This window comes from Pezoporus wallicus, unplaced genomic scaffold (assembly GCF_028554395.1).
Source record: "Pezoporus wallicus isolate ANWC-B61680 ecotype Strahan unplaced genomic scaffold, APGP_CSIRO_Pwel_v1 scaffold_7107, whole genome shotgun sequence".
In the NCBI taxonomy this organism is placed as follows: Eukaryota; Metazoa; Chordata; class Aves; order Psittaciformes; family Psittacidae; genus Pezoporus; species Pezoporus wallicus.
This window is the reverse complement of record NW_026642114.1, coordinates 4,598,580-4,621,593: the sequence shown is the minus strand read 5'-3', so window position 1 is coordinate 4,621,593 and position 23,014 is coordinate 4,598,580. Positions and strand designations below refer to the sequence as shown.

Below are 23,014 nucleotides of genomic sequence, written 5' to 3'. Positions count from 1 at the left end.
CAAGAAGCTGCAGTCTCTTGCCCCCCAACCCCACGCCTGAAGAAAAGAGCAACTACAAGGGGACTCCCTCTGGCACAAGCCAGAAGGCCAGCTCGCCCACCCCCGGCAGCTGCCGGCACACCCCATTCCTTCCCTCTTTCTCCCCCACAGCAGTAGGGCACAGGAGCGGCCCCGCCTCACAAGGAGGCAGCTCGGACGCACCCTCCCGTGGAGGTGGAAACCGATGCGGGCAGCGGGTCTGCACCCCTAACCCGCCGGACCGGACGGCCTCAGGAGGGCGGTCCCAGCAGAGGGGTCTCAGGGGTACCCCGAGAGCAGTTCCGCTCCCGGAACTGGGAATTTCCTTGACAGGAATATCTCACCGCCCGGCTCGTCTGCGGAAACGTCCGCAGGCCGGCCCAGCGCAGCCCGGCCTGGTTTAGCCCCTCCCCACCGCGGTGCGCGCTGGGCCAGGTCCGGCTTCCGCAGGAGCTAGAGTCCCAAGGCGCTCTGGGAAATGTAGGCGGTGTGGGCCCGCCTCTTCTCTTGCTGTACGTGCTCGGCCGCCCGCCTTCCGAGCGAGCTGTGTGTGGGTACGGCGGCGTGTTCCTTTGCCTCGGTTTGTCTCCCTTCGTCCGCCACCGGGCTGTCTCCGGAGAAGATGGCAGCGAAGGAGGCTGCGGAGGCCTCGCTGGCTGGGCTGTCTCCTGAGCGGAGGCAGCCAAGGGTCGAGAACGACGGTGACGAGCATGAGGAAAACCCTGAAGGCGACGGCGAGACCGCAGCGCTCAGTGAGGGCCGAGGGGGAGCCGAGAGCGGGCGGGTGGGCGGCCAAAGCGGCGTGATGGGAGCCGGGCCTTCCGTCCGCAGCTCCGCGGGGAGCAGCTGCTGCCCCTCTTCCCGTGTGCGCGTGGTAGGAGGCAGTGGGGGGGGGGGGCGGGCGCCATGCGGGAGGGTTTGAATTTATAGCTGGGCGCCTGCAGCCGCTTTCGTGCCGTCTCCGTTCTCCTTCCACCTGCACCGTGAAACCGCTGCGGAGTGAACGGAGCTCGGTTTTCCCCGTTTTACTGGCTTTGTGTAGGATGGGGCGGCGGGGTCGCACGTGGTCCTTGGGGCGGCGCGGCCCGGGGCTGAGCCCCGGCGGTGATCTCGGTGCTCAGGGAGCTTTGAAACAGCAAAGCAGGGCTTCTGTCGCCCTCTTCTCAATTCGGTGAAATTTTGTTGATCATAATCTTTTCTTATTTCCAACCGCAGTCCACGAGGTCCCTTTATAATCCTGGCCTGCTGGAGGCGAGAGGGGGATGCTATGTGTGCCGTGGCGGCGCCTTGTGTGCCTCGTGCCTTTTCTCCTCAGTATTTTCGGCCAAATGCGTTTAAATTGGTTGTGTCGGTTTTCCAGCCGCGCTAAATGTGGCATCGACACCAGGCATTTGCTCCTGCAGTCGTCAGAGTTGAAGTGACCAGGCTCTTCCACCTAAAAAAAAAAAAAAAAAAAAAAAAAAAAAAAAAAAAAAAAAAAAAAGTATAATTTAGGGTTTTTTGAGCACTTTTCTGTTTGTGCGCAGTCAGTGGTTCCCGATAGGCATTTTAAAAATCCTGCAATCTTGCATCAGTAGCACCCTGATTTTCTTATTCATTTAATGTGAAAGGTTATCTTTTTATGTGGGTGTATATATAAACTATACATATATATGCATACTCTTTCAACCATTTTCACCTAGGCACTTGCTCTGAAGGTGCAGACTGTTAAACTCTCATGGACTTAAGTCACTGCTACGCTCTTGCTGTGTGTTAACCGTGTTTAACTTCTTCTCAGAGTACACGTAGTCAAAATCAGTCATTGTTCTTCTTACAGATTTATTGCCAAAATCCTTTTGCTTTATTTTATTTCTGTCTTTGTATTAATAAATTGTGTAGAAACTATAACCAGGCATCATGCAACTTTTTAATTAGGAAATACAAGTCTCTCTCAGGTGACTTGTCAGCTTCAAAATAGATCTGTGAGAAATACAGAATAGAAGTGCTGGTCTTGATAAATTTTAAGGTACATAAAATAATTTTACTCTGTGCGTTTGTCTTTCTAAACAGTTTCTTGGCAGCCTCCCTTGTCTTGAGGTATTCCTTCAATTTCCTCTTGAGTTTTGTTGTTGTGTTTGGGGTTTTTTATATGTAATAGCAAAGATTTGTATCCAGCTGCAATGCTTAAAAGTAAGCAATTGAAAAACCCCAGGGGAATTAAAAGAACTGCTTTAAGAGGTTCCACCCCTTATTATGGCTTCACTAGTGACCAGGAGTAGATGGCTAGGGAAGACTAGCAAGTCAGAGCAAGTATACATTAATGCGTCCTCCGGAAATATCTTCAAACACAAAACAATTTGTTAATCCCAATTTTCTTGAACCAAAGTTCATATTTTCATGAAGTCTCAGAGTGGATTTCTCATCCACAAAATTATCACTTTGGCACAGGGAGGCTTGCAGCATCCACAGCAGCTTGTGGCAGGGAGGCCCACAGCATTAACAGTAGTTCACATAGAGAACATTTTTCTTCTATGGATTTCCAGCTGATACCTCCACGGGGTACATCCCAGTTGTGTTGGAATAGACAGTGAGTGGTTGGCTTCTCTCCTTTCTCAGCATCTCATGATCTTGTAGACATCTGTCTTACCCAGATTGAAAAGTCATAGTCTGCTCTGTTGCTTCTCAATGGCTAAGAAGTGATGCCATAGCTTTGTTATTTCTTGTTACCCTTTTTGGAAACTTTCCTTGTTCTACCTGTCCCTTTGAAGCCTGGAGGTCAGGGCAGTATCTTTCAGAGCGCCGGTTTAATGTGGATTTCAGCATCCTTTCCTGGTACTTCTTGACAGCCTCCCTTGTCTTGAGTTATTCCTCAAAAAAGGATCCTGGGGAGGGACTATTCATTAGGGACTGTAGTGATAGGGCAAGGGATAAAGGGTTAAAACTTAGGGGAAGTTTAGATTGGATATAAGGAGGAAGTTCTTTAAGGGTCGTTAGGCACTGGAATGGGTTGCCCAAGGAAGTTGTGAATGCTCCATCCCTGGTGGTGTTCAAGGCCAGGTTGGTCAGAGCCTTGGGTGACATGGTTTAGTGTGAGGTGTCCCTGCCCATGGCAGGGGGTTTGGAACTTGATGATCTTAAGGTCCTTTCCAACCTTAACTATTCTATGATTCTACTTCCCAACACCTGTCTGTGAGGAGAGGAACCTACTGCTTTTGAGGATTTATATCTCTTACTTTCGTCAAACCCGGGTTTTAAAATCCCAAAGTGGTTGTCCTGACTGGTGATGCTCAGTTCTGAGTCCATGCATTGGACAGGAAAATCAGTATTGGGCTTTATCCCCAAGTCCACCACATGACCTTTTTTCTCAATTTATTGCCCAATTGCTCAGCCTCTTAAGTCTCCTTTAAATTCTTGAGTCACATGTAGGCACATGAGTACCCCAGAGAAGTAATTCATTTGCTAATGGCACCAGCACTTAACCCTCACTATGGCCATTGATGGTAGCAAATTCCTTCTTTACTCCTCTCCTTTCGGATTGTTCAGCTAGTTATTAACGGTTCTAAACTTCTCTTCAAATTTTCTTAGTCACTAATACATTGTTATGAGTATTTAAGCCTCCTGCTTGCCTGCTTTGTCCTGCTAGCACTGCATTTTGCTAGAAAATAGCATGTAAATACTACTTTGTTAACTTCAAATATCTGATGATACAGACATGTGAATAGTTTTGCCTGTACAGGATGGCATTATTTCTCAGACTGAGTGATAATAATCTTGTATTATTCTCCAACATACTGTTCGTGTATTCCTGTTTTCCTTCACACTTGTAATCAGTTTTGCCTGTTGGAAGCACCAAATTATTGGAAACAAATATATTAGTATAATTCAGTTCTATCAACAACACTCTTACTGGGTTTTTGTCTGTTTGATTTTGTTAAGATGGCCTGGTTGTTTCTGGAAATGCGAAAAGCAACAATGTGGGTATGAAAGTTGCCAAGTCAGAACTGAAAACTGATGAAAAAGGAATGGAGGAAGAATCCACAAGGGAATCCGACAGCAACATTTTGGATGTATCATCTGATTATCCAAGAGGTTTGCTGATAAACTCTTAATATGTGTGTTGTGTGCTTGAGGAAATGAGGAGAAAGGTAGAATTAGTGGGAAGAAAGGTAAAGGGAATGTGAAATCTCATTTTCCATGCATCCAGTAGGTATGATACTTTTTCCCATGCATCTAAATGAATTATTTTCTTAAGGTGCTGACAATCTCCTTGAAATGAGGTGCTATTTTCCCCTTACTAACATTTCTAGAAATCACTGCTGAAATTGGCACATACATAGTGACAAGAGAAGTCGGGGTTGGATGAGGTATGATTTGCATTAGGCTCTGATGCTAAGGGCACCACACATGCCAGAGAAAAATCATTGGTGCCTAAATGCAGAAATGAAAAGCTAGGAACTGCTTTTAACCCTGGCTTTAAAATTTACATCTGTATCTTAAGCACTTTAAACAATTGCTATCTTCATTTCACCTAAGAAAATGTGAAGACAAATCTTGTAAACACATTGTAAAAGCTTTAAAATTGCTATAGAATCAGTATTACTGTAAACTGTGATATTCTGTATGCTAAAGCCAATAGAGCTGATTTATTGGATAAGCCAATTCTCTTTGTTTTGGCAAATTCTCCACTATTTCCCTTGACTAATAAGTTAAAAAATCAGGAGGTAAATTTAAAAGTTAAACACTCCTAAGGAAAAAATAAAGGATAGAATTTAATGTATCGAGTGAATAACTGTTATTTATAATTGGTCTACTTCTAGCTGTTATTTCAATTTTGCCAGTTTATAAAATGTTTTTATAGTGCTTTGTGTTCACCTAACAATGCCGAGCATTAAAATCTGAAATAAATGGAATGTGACTTCATTTTTTCAGCATGCTTTTTCTTTGAAGCAAGCAAAATGAAGATCTTTCCCATTAGAGAAATTTGATATGTGTCAGCATTAAGAAGAGTGTAGAAATACATGAATCTTGTTAAAGAACCATTTTAGGGATTAATTTTGCAGTCATTTTTTCTACCATGGAATTTAAAGGACACAAACAAGTATTCCACTTGATACTCTAGTCATTCTCTAATAGTGTTAGATTTTAAATGATGCATAGAAAAATAGCAGTAAACTAAACTTTTAACTAATGATGTTTAACTTCTAAATATCTCTGCTTTTTAGAGAAACACATTTCAATTCAAAGACATCTTGCTGATCTAGAGAAACTAGCTGATGTGAAAGAAGGTGAGTTTACCGTGTCAGTATCCCAGAACTTCACGTTACAGGTATTTACATTTTTTTCTTAGTTTTTATTTTTAACATATTACATATATTTCTAATGCTGGATGACTAGGTGTTTCCTACAAAAACAGCTTTATGATCTGTTCCCTTCCTTAATCAAATTTTGTATTCTTTCGGTAAATTTAATGCTTTAGGGATTCCTTTCCACCTTTTTCCTCTGCATTGCAACATTCCTAGTGTTGACAGTGTGCATTGATCGGTGCGGTGTTGATTCTACCTATTCATCAGCAGCTTAGTCTAATTTTTATTTTACTTCCAGTGCCAGAATAACACGGTGTCCTGGGTTCTGCTGTAACAGTCATTTTTTCTCCTTCTTAGTAGCTGGCGCAGTGCTGTGTTTTTGACTTTCAGCCTGGGAACAACGCTGATAACACTGATGTTTTAGTTGTTGCTAAGTAATGTTGACTCCGATTAAGGACTTTCTCAGTCTCATGCTCTGCCAGGGAGGAGGGGAAGCTGGGAGGAAGCAGAGACAGGACACCTGACCCAAACTAGCCAAAGGGTTATTCCATACTACAGCACATCATGGCCACTATATAAACTGGGGGGAGTTACCCGGAAGGCACAGATCGTGGCTTGGGTCAGGCTGGGTATCAGTCAGTGGATGGTGAGCAACTGTATTCTCTCCCCTTGTTATTTTCCTTGTCATTCTTATTCTTGGTGGTAGCAGTAGTGGCTTATACAGGGAAACTTATTGTTGTGTTTGAAGTGCTTAAGTGTCCGTTTAAATAAATACATATTCTCTTTCGATGGTTGAGGGGTTTTGGTTTGGTTTAGCTAGGGTTTTTTTTCCCCACTTTGCGTTAATTTCTTAGCCAGTTCTACATAAGAGGATTGCTTTAAGACTGGAAAGTGGTTTTATTACAACTTTAAGTGTTTCTCTGATTGCATCTATAAATGAAGTGCTGGTAGTGGCAGCCCTTGCAAGTGGAACTAGTTCTTATTCATAGATCACAAAAAACATCAGTGTCCACATGGGCTCTGTATCCTAGAGCTCTTGTGCCTGAATAATCTTTTACAGTGGTCACTGATGGAAATAATAGCCTACCTCCACGTCTGTTTAATTTTACTAACGAATACGCTAAAACTTCTATAGAGAGTTTGTTCCATTTTTAATGGGAGATAGATCATAAGTATCTCACAAGTCTTATTTGTATCTGTTCCTGAGCTGAGTGATATGTATATCCACAGTAGTGGAAAGAAATGTGTTGTACCCTTGTCTATTCTCAATAGGGTGTTTTGTTTTTTTTCTTCTGCCACAGAAATAGTATTCTTTTGCCATGTGTGTTAATAGATTGACTTGTATGTATTACTGTTGCCTTGTGTATTTGATACTTAGTAAATCATAACTTGGTAAAAGAGGCTAAGCAATGTTAGAGAACATGGTGATTTATTTGATGAGCTTCAGGCTGCCTTTGTTGGCACAAGTGTCATGGGATTCTGCATGAGCATAGTAAACCACTCATTGAAAAAGTCATAAAGGAATTGTACTGTTCTGCAAGTCTAAGGCAAGTAATTGTTATAGATGCCCGTTTTACACGGTGCGTTTCAGTACTGCTCTAACACATAGAATCTTTTCTGCAAAGATCAGCAAGGGGTTGGTTGACATTCAGCAGTCTTAAGCCCCAGCAGCAGGTGTATGCATGTTCTAATATGTAATCCCTGTGTACAGCTCTCCAGCATTGGTCTCCCAATAGCTAGTTTTTATTTGGGTTAGTGCTTTTAACACCTTTGATTTCAGATAATCTTGCCTTTGCTTTTTTGTCCCTTGCATGGGATTACTAGGAACTGAAATTACTCTAACATGGAGTACATTCTCTTTTTTGCAGCTTAAAAAGCTAGGAGGTGCTTTTTTTTCTAAAAGATTTGGGAGAAGGAAAGACAGAGTCTTGTTTTAACCTCTTCAGTTGGGTTGGGTGTTTTTTTGAGACACTGCAAGTGTCTAGACTTTATCTATAAAATTGTGTTACTCTGCAGTAAATTTATGTTGCTGGAGTAAAAAATATTAGAAAACTAAAGATTGTAGGCATTGATGATCTTCAAAATAATAGTGGTTCTTGTCTTTATTCAATTGAGTAGAAAGAGGCAGTGCATAAATTTGAAGTTTGTATGTACCTAAATGGAATATACCCCTGGGAATAAATCCTTAACTTCTATTGATAGTACCTTCATCCTTTTTTCCTCTTACCTTGCATTTCTATTAACATGAGTGGTAACAGCATTTCATGTGCTTCTCATACTTTTTATTTATTTGTATTTTCAGATGAAAAGAAGCCTTGTCCATTGTGTCCTGAGGAGAAATTCAGAGCTTGCTATAATCATAAGCTTCATCGTCACCTTCAGAATTTACACTGGAAAGTTTCTGTTGAATTTGAAGGTAATGTCAGTCATAGAATCATAGAATAGTTAGGATTGGAAAAGATCTTAAGATCGTGTAGTTCCAACCTCCCTGCCATGGGCAGGGACACCTCACACTAAACCATGTCCCCAAGGCTCTGTCCAACCTGGCGTTGAACACCGCCAGGGATGGAGCATTCATAACTTCCTTGGGCAACCCATTCCAGTGCCTCACCACCCTAACAGGAAAGAATTTCTTCCTTATATCCAGTCTAAACCTCCCCTGTTTAAGTTTGAACCCATTAGCCCTTGTCCTATCACTACAGTCCCTAATGAAGAGTCCCTCCCCAGCATCCTTATAGCCCCCTTCAGATACTGGAAGGCTGCTATGAGGTCTCCACGCAGCCTTCTCTTCTCCAGGCTGAACAGCCCCAACTTTCTCAGCCTGTCTTCATATGGGAGGTGCTCCAGTCCCCTGATCATCCTCGTGGCCCTCCTCTGGACTTGTTCCAACAGTTCCATGTCCTTTTTATGTTGAGGACACCAGAACCGCACACAGTAATCGAAGTGAGGTCTCACGAGAGCAGAGGGGCAGGATTCCAGCTTGGAATCAGAATCATACTTTGACACAATGAATTTTGACCTGGGTTGTAAAATGTAAATGTAAAAGAAGTCCGTATTTGACATGTAAATGAAACAATTGCTTGGTATGCCATAAAAATTACTATAACATTTAAAATACGTATGTAATGAGAATTAGTTTAATAAAAGTTTTGGTTATATTGCTAATAATCAGACACATGCACATGTGATAATTTTTGGCTTGTTATAAAGGTTCCATAATTTCAGGTAAGTACTTAATAGAAGTGTTTATTTGGTATTAGTGTTTAGCAGCCCTGTTTATTTTTAACAGGTCTGCTTGTAAGTTGCATTAAAATCCCTACAAGAACTTTTAAGAAGGAAAAGAAAATGAGCAGTATGTGTTTTCTAGAGAACTAGGTGTATGGGTTTGCAGGCAATAAAATGACTAATTGGAAGATGGACAAGATTAAACTAAAAAAGGTCAGACTGGTGTTCTGGTTTTGCATGCAGTTTTTTTTGTTGTTGTGCTGGGTGTTCTTTGGTGTGGCTTTTTAACTGTGGAACATACGTTTTATAGGAGTCTTCACACAAATCTTTTAACTAGTGTATAATTAGCTGATACATTTCCTTGTGCAAAGGGTGAATGTACCAAATAATTGTCAGTGTTCTCTTACTGCTGTCTCATGGCAGTATTTGGGAATCTTAAATGAGACCATTCAGTATAGGGCAAAATATGTTGTGTTTACTTACTGTATTGTAAAGTGACAAGAACTTATTTTCCAGGGTACCGAATGTGCATCTGTCACTTACCTTGTCATCCAGTGAAACCAAACCTTATTGGAGACCAGGTAAAAATGCTGAATCACAGATATACTTGTTACCCTACAGAGTGGGGAAAACGGGTAGGGGAACTTCTGCAGTCTACTTAGTTGCAAAATACATCTTGCTGTCTGATGTGGGATACCAAAACTTTATCAGTCCAGAGTACAACTATTTGGTATAATCCTTGGTTAGTTTAATGTAGTTGGATCTCTTGTTTTGGTGTGTAGCTGCCTAGATTATGTTGGAGTAAACAGCAGCTTTGTGTGGAAGAGATGAAAGGTTCATTAGGCCAAGCAATGGATACTTGTCAGTTCCTTCCCTGTGTGCTGAGTGCATGGAGTAGTGGCAGAGTTCAGTTGGATGCGGTGCTGTGCCAGGATAGCTGTGCTGTGTTGTGCTGTCCCTGCGGGTATGATTATTTAGAGTCTCTGTAGCTGTAGATTCAAAATATTTTGTATGCACTGGAGGTAAGAGAAAGATGACTTCATATGCCTGTGTTCAGGTATAGCTCTGCTTTAACCATGTTTATGTATTCCTAAACTACATGTATTTTACAGACATTTTCAAAGATGGGAGCCCATTACCATTGTATCATCTGTTCAGCAACTATCACACGAAGAAGTGACATGATAGGTCATATCAATCGTCACGTGAATAAAGGAGAAACTGAATCAAGGTTTATTACAGGTAGTTTCTTATGTAAAACATTCAATTCTTTTATATGTAGCATGTGTTGAGAATTAGTCTGATTTCTTTTTTTATCTCTGTAGGTGTAATGATTTTCTCTTGATACACTATAGTAAAGATGATTCTGGGAGCCATGAGGTTCACACGTCTTTCTGTTACCAATACACGTTTAGGAATAGCAGTTTAGTGTCTGGACATCAGTTTGAATGTCTGAGAAGCAATACTAGTGCCATCCCATACCATATTCCATACCTTTAACTAAAACCTGTTTAGATTTCATGTTGTGAAATACTGCTCTCTATATGGTTCCCTTCAGAGCTCTTGGTAAAGAGTGGTCCATTTGTTATTTCCTAACAAAATGCGTGTGGTTACTTTTCCTCGCAGGGAGGGGAGAAACTTAGAGGTCAGATATTTCATGCTTTGTACTCACGTCAGCAATGCCTGCAGACTATGAACATGGAACATGTGGTAGAGCAGTTCATAGATAGGCAATCTGTGTGTTTGAAAGCACTGAGATAGGCAGGCTGAGCACTAGAAGGTATCTAGTTGGTAGCCAACAAGTTTTTCCTGGTTGTTGCTGGGTAAATTTTGCTTACCATTAGACTGGGGAGAAATTGCTCAGAGGAACGGCAGCATGTGTTTACAGCTGTCAAATCAGTTTTGCCACAGGCTATTTTATATAAAGCTTAAGTGCTGAAATCTGCCCTATACTTGTGCTGTCTATACACATTTCATGAAGCTGTTTGATAACTTACAGAGATTAGATCACGGTATTTTGAAGGGATTTTTTTGCAGTTTGTTGTTCTGTATTCAGGATTGTGTTAAAAGGATTTTAATTAGTTGGCAGTGTTTCATGTTTAAACATGCAAAACAAATGTGCTAAGCCTCAGGTTCAGGAGATTGCTTTCTAAAATTTGAGTGGATACAGAGGAGCCCAAATGAGAAACAAATCTGATGTTTTATGGGAAGAAAATTGTGGTAGAGTTTGATCCATATCTGCTGCTCTTAAGACTAGAGGCTAAATTGTTGCTTGGTTTTTCTCCCCAACATACTTGTTAACTGATCTATGTGCTTGCTGGATTACAGCATAAAGATCTCTTGCAATATGGGAGCAAATTCCTAATCTAATTCATCAAATGTGTTAATGTCAATTCTCACTAATTCTTTCCTTTCCTCATGATTACTTTCTTCCAGTTCCTGCTCCCAGGTCTTCTGTAGAAGTGCTAAAAGAGTCAGCCACAGATGTGCAGGTTCTTCCCAACTACTCAACACCTCATAAAACAGATTCTTATTTTAATCCTAAAATGAAACTCAACAGGTAAGAGATCAGAGAGTGGGAGGATGTACCAGAGGGGTGCTGAGTTTGCAGTGAAAAATACTTACGCATTTTGAACATTGTCTTTCTTTGAAGAGAGTCATAAGTGGTGTCTGTACCACAAAGGAAGGCTGTGAGAATTGACACCAGTGTGTGGGACTGCACTTCAACCCATGCCAACCCCTCATGTTCTCAGTGCTGTTTATATTTGAGCTTCCAGATTTAGCTCAGATATGTCTGAAAGCTAAGGTATGCCTCTTGTGAAGGCCATTGCAAATCGCAGTATGGCCATGTCTAAAAGAACCAGGCCTGTTCCTCAACACAGTGGAATTTCATTGCTCTTCAGGACATATTTTTAAACACAGAGCTTTAGTAGGGTAGTATCAAATTCTGCTAGGAAAGTAGGAAAAACAGTATTTACTTTTTCCAGTGTTACGAGTAATTAGTAAATTGATTCAGGATCTTATCATGTGAATGTCTGCTGTAGAACTGAATTTGTTCAGGTAGTTGTGGTTTTCAATTTACAATTCTTCTGCGTAAAAGGTAGAGTTTAGGTTAGATGTTCTAGTTTTATATTCAAGGGAAATAAATAAGGAAAAATACTTCTCAACTTACTATGACCATTCTGTTTTGTTTTCAAGGCAATTGATATTCTGTGCACTGGCCGTTCTGGCTGAGGAACGTAACCCTATAGAGTGTTTGGATGCTTTTGGTGCCACTGGTAAGGTCAATTTCTTTAATCTTTCTTTAATCTTTTGGCTAATATTATCCAATAGTATGAAGCTGCAAAAATCAGGAGTAACTGAGGTTTAAAAGTATTTAAACATACTGTGAGGTAAAGAATACTTTTCTTCTTAGGCAGTCATCAGCTTCCATACCAAAAAAACAGCTGTCAAGAGCCTGGTAATAGGCCCTTTTAGAATCATAGAATAGAATCATAGTATAATTAGGGTCGGAAAGGACCTTAAGATCATCTAGTTCTAACCCCCCTGCTGTGGGCAGGGACACCTTATGCTAAATCATACCACCCAAGGCCTTGTCCAGCCTGGTCTTGAACACTGCCAGGGATGAAGCATTCACAATCTCCCTGGGTAACCCATTCCTGTGCCTCACCACCCTAACAGGAAAGAATTTCCTTCTTATATCCAATCTAAACTTCCCCTGTTTAAGTTTTAACCCATTACCCCTTGTCCTATCACTACAGTCTCTAATGAAGAGTCCCTCTCCAGCATCCCTATAGTTCCCCTTCAGATACTGGAAGGCTGCTATGAGGTCTCCACACAGCCTTCTCTTCTCCAGGCTGAACAGCCCCAACTTCCTCAGCCTGTCTTCATATGGGAGGTGCTCCAGTCCCCTGATCATCCTTGTGGCCCTTCTCTGGACTTGTTCCAACAGTTCCATGTCCTTTTCATGTTGAGGACACCAGAACTGCACACAATACTCCAGGTGAGGTCTCACGAGAGCAGAGTAGAGGGGCAGGATCACCTTCTTCGACCTGCTGGTCACACTCCTTTTGATGCAGCCCAGGATATGGTTGGCTTTCTGGGCTGCAAGCGCACACTGAAACCGCCCCACGTTCATTTTCTCATCAACCGACACCCCCAAGTCCTTCTCTGCAGGGCTGCTCTGAATCACTTGGCATGGTTAAACTTCATGAGATTGGCATCAGCCCACCTCACAAGCGTGTCAGGGTCCCTCTGGATGGCATTCCTTCCCTCCAGTGTATCAACCGAACCACACAGCTTGGTGTCATCGGCAAACTTGGTGAGGGCACACTCAATCTCACTGTCCATGTCACCGACAAAGATGTTAAACAAGACCGGTCCCAACACCGATCCCTGAGGGACACCACTCGTTACTGGTCTCCAGCTGGACATTGAGCCATTGACCACAACTCTTTGTGTGCGGCCATCCAGCCAGTTCTTCATCATCCATCCATCAAATTGATGTCTCTCCAATTTAGAGACAAGGATGTCGTGTGGGACAGTGTCAAACGCTTTGCACAAGTCCAGGTAGATGACATCAACTGCTCTACCCCTGTCCATCAGTTCTGTAGCCCCATCATAGAAGGCCACCAGAGTGTAGAAGACTGTACATAATATTAAACCAACGTTTATTGGTCTCCTTAAAGTCAGTCACCTTAAAGGCCATGAAATGGCATCTTCCTAAACTTGCATGCAAGGTCACACTTACCTTCTGACTCCATGGCTGTGGAATTTGGCTGTAAAATCAACCTGTGGTTTAAAAATGGTGATGAATCCAAGCTTCTGTATCAGAATCATCTCTTCATGTTCAGAATTTCTGTAATCAATTAACTGTAAGTGTAAAGTAGCTACATCAGTGTCTTTTAATCATCTGGAACTAAAATCTGAAGAAATCTAGATTCCTGCCTTATTACTAGCCAGCTACTGTAAACTTAAGGTCATAGTTGAGAACAGCTGTAACTGCTTAGCATTTTGTATAAAAATTCTTGATAATGAATTCATCACCATTCTGAACTAGGCCAGACCTCACAGTACTTCCTGTCCTGTACTTATACAGTATAATCACAGTTTTTACTACAAAAGTCAGCAGTAAACACTTGGAGGCAGCCTGAAAATCTTCCCGGCACTTATTCTCATGTCAGTGTTTTATGGTGGTCTGTCACAGAAGTCTTACCTGCTACACTGGAGTGTTAAACAAGACAAGGGGCTTTCCCACAGACTGGGGGTCCAGGTTGCCACAAAAATCACAGGTCTTCCAGTCTACCAGTTGCCATAAAAGAATGTGACAGATTGTCCCTTTACATGCCCCATTATCACTGTGTTGAGGCAGAAGGTTATCAATACTTTTTTTCAGGAATATGATGAAATTCATATCACGCAAACGTCTGTATTATAAGTATTTAAAAGGATGATTTTTTTTCTTAGTAAGTTCAGCAATCCAGAAGTCTTTATTTTGTCACAGAGTTACAATTCTGTCTTCCCTTAGGTATAATGGGATTGCAATGGGCAAAGCACCTCGGAAGTTCTGTGAAAGTTACGATTAACGATTGTAATGAAAATTCTGTGACAATGATTCAGGAAAACTGCCATTTAAACAAAATGAAAGTGAAATTGAACATTAAGGAAGAAGACCATGATGAAGCTGTGGGAGATGAAGAAGGAAATCCTGACACCATTGAGGTGACAAAAATGGATGCCAATGTTATAATGCATTTGAGATCATTTGATTTTATGTAAGTGTTGAATGTCTCTGTTAATAATTATCTGGTCTGATAATGACACACCCTACCCGATCTCCCAGTATATGATAATTTGGGAAAGTTGGAATAAAAGAAACGACCAACAGTCAGTTGGTATTTAAAATGTAATTCTGTTGTCCCAGAAATGCTGTAGGAGTAGAACTTTAATCTTAATTTGAAATCACTGGAAAAAATACTAAGCCCTTCTGACATCCAGGGAGGACTGTAAATGTACATGAAAATTTTAAGCCCAACTTTTTTTATATATATATAATTTCATTATCTGTTTGGTAAAGTGTCAATTTAGTCTTTTTTTTTCTTAAAACTTTTAATTAGTTTAAAATTCATAACTGTGTGCTATTCTGTAGGACTTTGTTGCATCTCTTGTTTTCATCCATTTCGCAGCATATTCATTTTCAGTTAAAGTAGGATGACTCTTCCAAGTTGGTTTTAAAGATGCATACATTTAAAACCTACACAGACACCACAATGAGTAATGGGGGGGGGGGGGGGGGTGGGTGTACTGATTAACATTCAGATCTAAGCTGCAGGTAGCCTAACTATTTAGTACATAAACTTTGAAGGTATTTCTTTTTCTAGAAGCTTCCCTTTAAGGATGAAGGTAAGCCTGAGGGCAATATTCGTGTGACTTGAATTAGTCAGTGGGTCAGGATGCAACAAGAAGTACTTGCTGGCTTTGTGGTGATGTGTATTTTTCAGCACAGTGTTTCCATGGGTCTTGCAATTTGACACTAAAGTATTTCAGAGTAATGCATGAGAGGTGTGCTGAAAATTTTAGTCCACGTTTCCTATTTTGTTTTAAATATGACCAGGGGCAAAGTTTATAGTAGCAGTGTTTCCCTCAGTTTAAAGCTAAACTCTTGAGCATTTGTAGGTACTCAGTGGCACTTTCTTTTCAGCCATTTGGACCCCTTTGGAACTTCTGTGAATTATCTGGATTCTGCCTTTAGAAATGTGAGAAATCTTGGAATTGTGTCATTGACATCCACAGACATCAGTTCTCTATATGCAAAGGCTCAACATGTTGCCCTACGTCATTATGGATGTAATATTGTCAGAACAGAGTACTACAAGGAGCTGGCAGCCAGAATAGTAATTGCTGCTGTGACAAGGTACTGCTAAATCAGTTCAAATTACAGTACAAAAGTTAATAGAAAATTATTAGCCATAAAAGACCGAGGACTGCTGCTGTAGATTGTGCATGTTAGTTTCCAGAACTCCCTAATTTTAAAAGCCAGACATCTTATTCTGAAATTAGTATTTCATATTCTTCATGTGCTGGTATGAGATAATGTAAATTTTAAACTAAAGGACTGGGAAAGGTGAAAATGCATAAATAGGGTAGGGGGCTGGGATGGTGAGGTTTTTTGATGGTGGTAATATAAAACTAATACTCAGATTTGCCTTTCTGCAAATTCTTTTATTCCTCTGTCAATGTTGTCATTTTAGTGCTGCATAGGGCTTTGTGAATATTAATTAAGCTGCTTGAATGGCTTCTAGCTAAGCATTAGAGCTAGACTTGCTTTAGTGAAAACTGATGTTCACTTCAGATCCTCATGCTTGAGGTTAAAAAAATAAATGTAATTAATAACTTGTGAAATTAGTCATTTGCATAGAGATATTCTCAGTAAATTCAGTCTGTTAAATAAATGAAGACATAAAACCTGGTTCCTAATTGGGAAAAAAAAAAGATATAGGCAAGAGGGTGTGACACCTGCTCAGGAAAGCTGGGAAGAAAATTAAGCATACAAGGGTCTTCAGAATGCCAGAGCACGAGTACTGTCCTGACTATGTTTAGATTTGTGTACATAAGGTTGTTCCTTGCAGAGCACTCTTAAGATACAGACATGTTGCTCAAGCAAGGTTTTAACTGTTACGTGCTCAAGGTCCCTAAAGATTTCTTCTTCCTTCTCAATGGTTGCCTGCTCCGGAACTGTTGGCTTTCCTTCCCACAGTCTGTTCAATTAACATGCAATAATTTACCATCATGTGTGCCCCCCTATATTTGTATGTTCTTGGATTTTTATTTAGTTTGTATATATTTTTGTTACAATATTCTGGCAATAAGCATTTGGAAAGAAAGATGATGCAGGTGGCAGACCAGTATTTCTAAATATGATAAAAAGATGTAAAGAAGATGTGCTTAGCTTTCCAGCAATGAGAGAAGACTAGGCACTTAAGAAACGCACTTTCTTCTGATCGCTTTGTCAGCTCTGTAGGATCTTCTTCTAGAAAGTGGATGACCTCAAGAATCTTGCAGCAAGTTCAGGTGTCCATGGCAATGTTAGTCTGCTAAAGTCAATGCAATTTGGTTTTCTGTTTGTGTTTTCTTTATAGAGCTGCAGCTCGCTGTAACAAAGGCATTGAAGTTTTACTTGCAGTAGCTCTGGAACATTTTGTTCTAGTAGTGGTCAGAGTTTTAAGGGGACCATCCCCTGCAGATGATTCAGCCAAGAAAATAAGATACCTCATCCATTGCCAGTGGTGTGAAGAGAGAATTTTTCAGAAAGAGGGTAACATGGTAGAAGGTAAATGTTTTTTCTTTTGCACTTTCTAGAAGGCCTGATTCCTGTATATCTGTTTCATGCTTTAGTCCTTGTTTATATTTACATCCCTTTAGTATAAAGTAGTTATTCCCTTTAATGTAACAGTTAGTGTATTGTATGAGGTAAAGAAATTATGTCTGCCTCACTGTATGATGTGGAGAAGGTATCATGCTTTATGGTACTGGGTTAGATTAGTTGTCTGTGTGGATTTTGCTGTAAATGTACTGGATTTGTTTCTAGACAGGACATACTCCTGCAGCTGTAGCTGCCGGAGCTGCCACGATGCCTGATATATCCATGGATCCGTCTTCTCAGGAAAGGGCATAAAAAGTGGCGCGGGCTTTGCTGCTGTTTGGTTTCCTATATACAGTGGCAGCTTGATAGATTTCAGTGTCAGATTGCTTTTCTGCTGTTCATTTCAGTTACCATAATATGTAGTGGACTAAACAGTATCGTTTCCCCCTGTATTTGTACATGCCTGATGGAAGTATCCTGGCAGGTGTGGTAGGAAAGATGTACACTATTCCTGTGATTCATGTAACAGTGGTAGATGAAGGCAGCCTCTAGGTTAAAAGTTGACTGTTCATGGGCTCTATACACAAGTTAGCAGAGGTAGGAGACAAAAATTAAGCTAGGATGTAGGTACTAGCCAGATGGTAGTTTGAATGAAGATAAAAGAAAAAAAACCTTGTTTCAAAGTTTTGGTTTCTTGGATATCTTAACTGCTAACTGTGGTGTCTAACTGCCCCATGCATGAACATGCAGTGAGCTTGTTACTACTAATTGTTATTAAAACAATTAGATACTAAGGACAGGACTGAGTAACCAATAAGTACAATGTTATGATAGAGATCTTAATTAGCAAGTGATTTGTTTTACTTAAAGATTTAATTGCAAGCAGGCTGACTGTGGCTTAGAAAACTTGTAGGTGGGCTGTGTTTTGTAGATGTAATTGGCTGGTTTCTGTGGATATTTACCGTTAATTTGGACAGCTGCTTCTGTTTGATGTAGGAAGGCTCAGTGTTTCCTTGTTAGTCAAAGTCTGCCAAGAAACAGAGGAAGTTACATGACCTTTTTCTTTCTCAATGTTTTATCAATGATTACGTATCAAATCGTCAATCACTAAATTCTCATAAGCACTGCTTGGCAGAAATGAGAATGTGTCACACTTCTGCTGTGTCTTACCCTTCCAAATACCTTCACTGAAGTAAGCTCCTACTTCATATCTGTATCATCTTTCTCCAGTAATGCAGGCATTGCTGACTATTTTTCCTGTTTTTCTGTGGTAGAAAACCCTTACCAGCAGCTGCCTTGTGATTGTCATGGCAGTATGCCCGGGAAGACAGCAGTAGCTCTTGGTCCTCTCTGGTAAGTTCAGAACTCAATACAGAATTGGAGAATAATTCAGATTGGAAGGACCTCTGGAGGTCAGCCATTCAGTAATAGAATAAAAATGCAAGTCTGCGGGTAAGGAGGTACAGCAACTGGGAGGAATTCATGAAACATTTAATTGATCTGAATTTAGTATGGTATTCAGTTCTTGCTTTTGTTAAGAGGGTTCAAACCAGTTAATAAACAATAACAGCATCACTTTAAATTTCAGATTCAGTACAAGTGATGTAATACCTCCTGCACAGGAGAACCTGCCTGTGTGTTCTTCTAGTTGCCAGATGTTAAGCAACTCTTTTTTCACTCTGTATTTGTGGAGAATTTGTTTAGTAAATCCTTACCTGTGCTGACAGTAGTAAATAATACACTGCTTGGTAATTAATATTCAAATTTTCTCTTGTGAAAAACAAAAATAAATCTCTTAAGTTTTTTTTTTACCATTTCAAAGTAGTATTAACAACGGCTTACAATTGACAGTACCTTTCTTCTCAGGGTACAGTTACTTTCTCAACATAGTAGGGCAGAAATAAATTGCCATTCCTGAGATCTCTGATTTTTTTTTAAAATGAGACCAATGTTACTGTCATTACAAACAAAGCAGTTCGGTATTGTTAACAACACAGTCAGTCTGATAACTCCTGATCAATTTGGGCAAGAGGTTTTTGGAGCAACTTTTTTGCTTTCATTAAGAAGTCTCAACTTTTCATCTGTCTTGCATTTCATAGGTCAGGACCCCTCTTTAACACTGGATTCCTCAGAAGGATGCTGTTTGAGGCTGTCCAGTATGGTTTGGATGAAGCTCAGCCACTTTTGAAGACATTGGTTTGTGAAGCAGAGTGCACAACTTCAAAACATTTTTCTTCCCATAGTCCTTATGATGAGAACAAACAAGGTAAGAAAAATGACAGACTGTTCACAGAAAGAACTGGCTTTGTGGTGATTTAGAAAGATGTTGCTCTTTGATAACTTATTACTAACAGCATTGTATCCATAATATTGAATGCAGTATGGGCCTTGTCAGCTCTTGTCAGGTGGTCTTTGGCAGAGCACTGGATTTGGACATCTGGACTCAGTGTGACAGGTCCTAAACCAAATATCATGCAGGCAGGTTGACTGCCATGAGATCCAGTGCATTTCCTGAAGGAGATGGAAATACTGTGTCTGCTAGTTCTTTAGTGTATCCTGATCCTGACCTAAGAGCATGTGCTGTTGGGATGGGAAGACTCCAGCTGGCATGCTGTGCATACTCTGTAGGGTTTGCAAATCAGTGTGCCAAAAGAAATGGCTTTCTGTACTGGAATGCTGTTCCACTCATAAAAGGAAATCGCATTTTGAATATTTCCTCTAAATTCAAGTTACTGAGAGTTAGTATGTAAAAGTTGCCCATACGCATGCTTCTTATTACAATTGCTTCTTTAGGCTAGACTGTGATATGTTTTCTTTATGTTTAACCAAGGCATTTTGCCATTTTACTGTCTTATAGTGGAATTAATTTTGACTTTTAATTGTATTCTAGAAGAATGTGGAGTATATATTAAAACACTGAATACTGCTGCAGAATCCTACTTGTTACAAGGTAAGTAGATCATTCTGATTTAGCTGTAGCAGTTTCAAATCAAACTTTAGTTTAAGTGATGGCTAAGCCAACCTAGTGTTCACTTATTTATTTTTCTTAATTTTTATATTTAACAGTACTGCTGTGCAGAAGTATGTTTTTTTTTTCCCCACCAAATATTGATCTTACTTTATCTTCATCCAGAATCATACTTACTGGTAAATGCAGAATGCTAAATATTAAATGCTAAGTACATGAAGCCTACTTGACTCACTTGTTATTACTGATAATGGCATGTTAATTAAATTCAGGGTGGATTTCATTCAACTCTGCAGAATGCTGTCTTACTTGACAGAGGTGTAGTTACTATGTGGCTATTTTTTCTATGTCTTTGGCTTTACTGGCACTTTTTTGTTGCCTCACTGAATGTTCACTGGTTTCACTGTTATTTTTTTGTGGTCCAGGAAAAAGAAGAAGTGATGAAGTGATTCGAAGTGCAGCCAAGAGACAAAAATCTGAGAACAGTGCTGAGCACCCTGCATTTTACTACAATATCCACAGACACAGTATTAAAGGAATGAACATGCCAAAGTAAGTTTAACTTTAATGCCAAAGTTTTGTTTAACTTCTGGTCTCATATTACTATAACAACTGATATGTAACTTGTATTTAGTCACCCTTACAAGCATCAACTCCTTTTTAAATTGCTACTTTAGTTTCTTTTTTACTTTTTGTTTGTTTGTTTGTTTCTTTCAGGTTAAATAAGTTCTTAAACTATCTCTCTGAAGCTGGATTCCGAGTAAGTAGAACCCACTTCGATCCTATGGGAGTTCGCACGAATGCGCCCTTGGCACAATTTAAGACTATCCTTACGAAGTACAGCACTCCCACGTACACGGCAGGACAGGCAGAAGGCCCTGTCCATCTAACTGAAGGTGTCCTGGCAGAACAGGTTCAAGCTGCTGCAGCTGTCAAGGCAGAGGATGTTGAGTTTCTGGAAGACAGTAAATCTGGAGTCACTGCTGCCATGTTCACAAATGACTACCCTACTCACTGTGCAGCTGATTAAGACAAACAGTTTTGTTCATAGATAAGGATATTGCAGACTTGCAGTCACACCCTGTTGAAGTAAGCCACCACTTCTTACCAAACTGGATTTTGAAAATTTGAGTTATCTGCTCTTTTGACAGATGTGTTAGAATTATGTAGCAGAATTTACCCCTGATCATAGCATATGTGTGGTCAAGGTACTGTTACTGTGAAAAGGTCTCAGAGGCGTTTACTTGGATTTATGCTCACATCCACAGTCAAACTTTGTGGCTGCTGCCGAGTGTTTGTTGAAGCCTTATTGCTAGCACAGAATGCAGAAGAGTGGATGGGGCCAAAAGTCTTAAAGCATTTCTGAACATGAGGTTAATGTGAAATGGAATATTCCTAAAATTAATCATTCCTAAAACCTCACTGGTTACAACTCAGAGGGGCTCACTTTAAGATAGTAAAATAAGACAGAATAAAATGTTATCCGAGTTTAAGCAAGTTAGAAAGCTCTGGTTCAGGACGTCTAACTCCAGATTGCACATGTAATTTGGCATTCAGTTCTGTTTTCATTGTTCTGCCTACAAGCAAGGACCTAGCACAGGTGAGAATGGAATAGAATGGTTACGCGACTGTTACTGAAACTTCCATTTATAACCAAACTTTAGTGAATTGTGTTAGTCACTCCAGGTAGTTGTTTGGTTAGAGATTACATTTGGTTGAGTATTGCAATAAAGGTACAGTGACAATGCACCACAGGTTGGAAGTTCTGCTGCGCATTTGTCAGTAATACAGTCTTAGTGGTTAAAAAGATCTCTTCTGTGAATGAGCAAAGATGCTGTGTGTTGGTAGTCAGTTCTGGTTTCCTTAAATACATGGCAACATTCCAGCCAAATAAGCTTGATTTTGTCCTTTCTTTTCCCCAAACTTTGTTCAGATACCTCCATATATTCCATCAAACTGTCAAACTTGAACCAGTCATTCCAGTTTTTCACAGGTTTGGCATTAGGTTTATCTAAGAACAGAATGTGAGGGGTTATTACTTACCCATCTCTGAAGCTTCACAGTATTTCTTCTCACACATTGAATGCCAGTCAAGAGTAACATGACCGATACACCTCTGATTATGCAAAATTCCCTAAGCTCCTACTAGGCCAGAAAGTTGGTGTTCCCTAGTTCAGATTAAGTGGAGACACTGTTGGAAGACTTCGTTTGCAGACAACACCCTGCTTACTTGAGTGTTAATATTTAAGTGGGATAGAATCAGTCATAAAGTCAGTTAACCAGAGCAAGAAAGAATGCTCCATTTACAGTAAAGTAGGCTAAAAAGAGTTTAAGTGAAGCCTGTTGTGGGAAATATTTTTTATTACTTTCACAGTTCCTCCCAATAACAGTATTGTGCACCTTTTCTAAGCCAAAGCAACTAGTCCTTGATTTTTGCAGATATGCACAAGGAGGGGCACAGAAAGTGAAGTTCAGGCTTTTCCTTGCAATTCAGACTTTTTTCCTCTGTCAGATGGCCGGAAGCCGTCAAAATCTGGGACAAGGAGATTTGCCTGTTTTAAGTAAGTGACCAGCAGAAGGGGTGTTGTAATTCAGGCCTGTGAGGATTCACCTTCTCTTCAACAGATGACTCAGTTGTTCATCAGGTGAGGTCCTGCAATAATTAGTTAACAGAACACTAGTGTTGGTTCAGGGCTGTTGTTTTGTTATTTTTCAATTCTATTATAAGGTATGACTAGTACCTCAACCCAAGTGATATGTGCCAGTTATACTACACTGTTTATATTGAAGCTGCTTAATACACAATTAAATGCAACCAAAGCTGCTGGGTTTAACCCGAGTGCTGTGAAAATCCTTCATCCTATTTCTCGTGGTACAGAATATGATTAGAACAGTAGCATGTATGACTGGTAAGTGGTAAAGCAGCTATCTTTTATATGGATTTGCATTTCTCATTCATGGCATGCAACATGCACAGGAGCTCAGCTGGTTTCAATGGACTAACTGTGCTGAGGGCCAGACTCAGATCGACACTAGTAGAAGTCAGCTAGTCCCTTTCTTTTGGACAATCACAAACAGCGGCACTAACAAACAAGCAAGAGTTGTCCAAAGGGTTTCTTTCATGAACTGTAGGAGGAAGTAGCACTGGAATTACCAACA

General features: G+C 40.4%; 1 protein-coding gene across 1 annotated transcript; it reads left to right on the top strand.

The window, feature by feature from the left end:
* Nucleotides 1-564: 564 nt before the first annotated feature.
* On the top strand, nt 565-21,749 carry TRMT1L (tRNA methyltransferase 1 like). Its single transcript, XM_057427038.1, has 16 exons — nt 565-770; nt 3,934-4,086; nt 5,220-5,282; nt 7,603-7,716; nt 9,042-9,106; nt 9,638-9,767; nt 10,962-11,085; nt 11,724-11,803; nt 14,053-14,299; nt 15,226-15,438; nt 16,664-16,854; nt 18,162-18,240; nt 18,987-19,153; nt 19,778-19,837; nt 20,281-20,407; nt 20,573-21,749. Exons 1-16 carry the CDS (start codon nt 641-643, stop codon nt 20,883-20,885), a joined length of 2,256 nt encoding a protein of 751 aa, XP_057283021.1. The 5' UTR covers nt 565-640; the 3' UTR covers nt 20,886-21,749.
* The last annotated feature ends 1,265 nt before the right edge of the window (nt 21,750-23,014 follow it).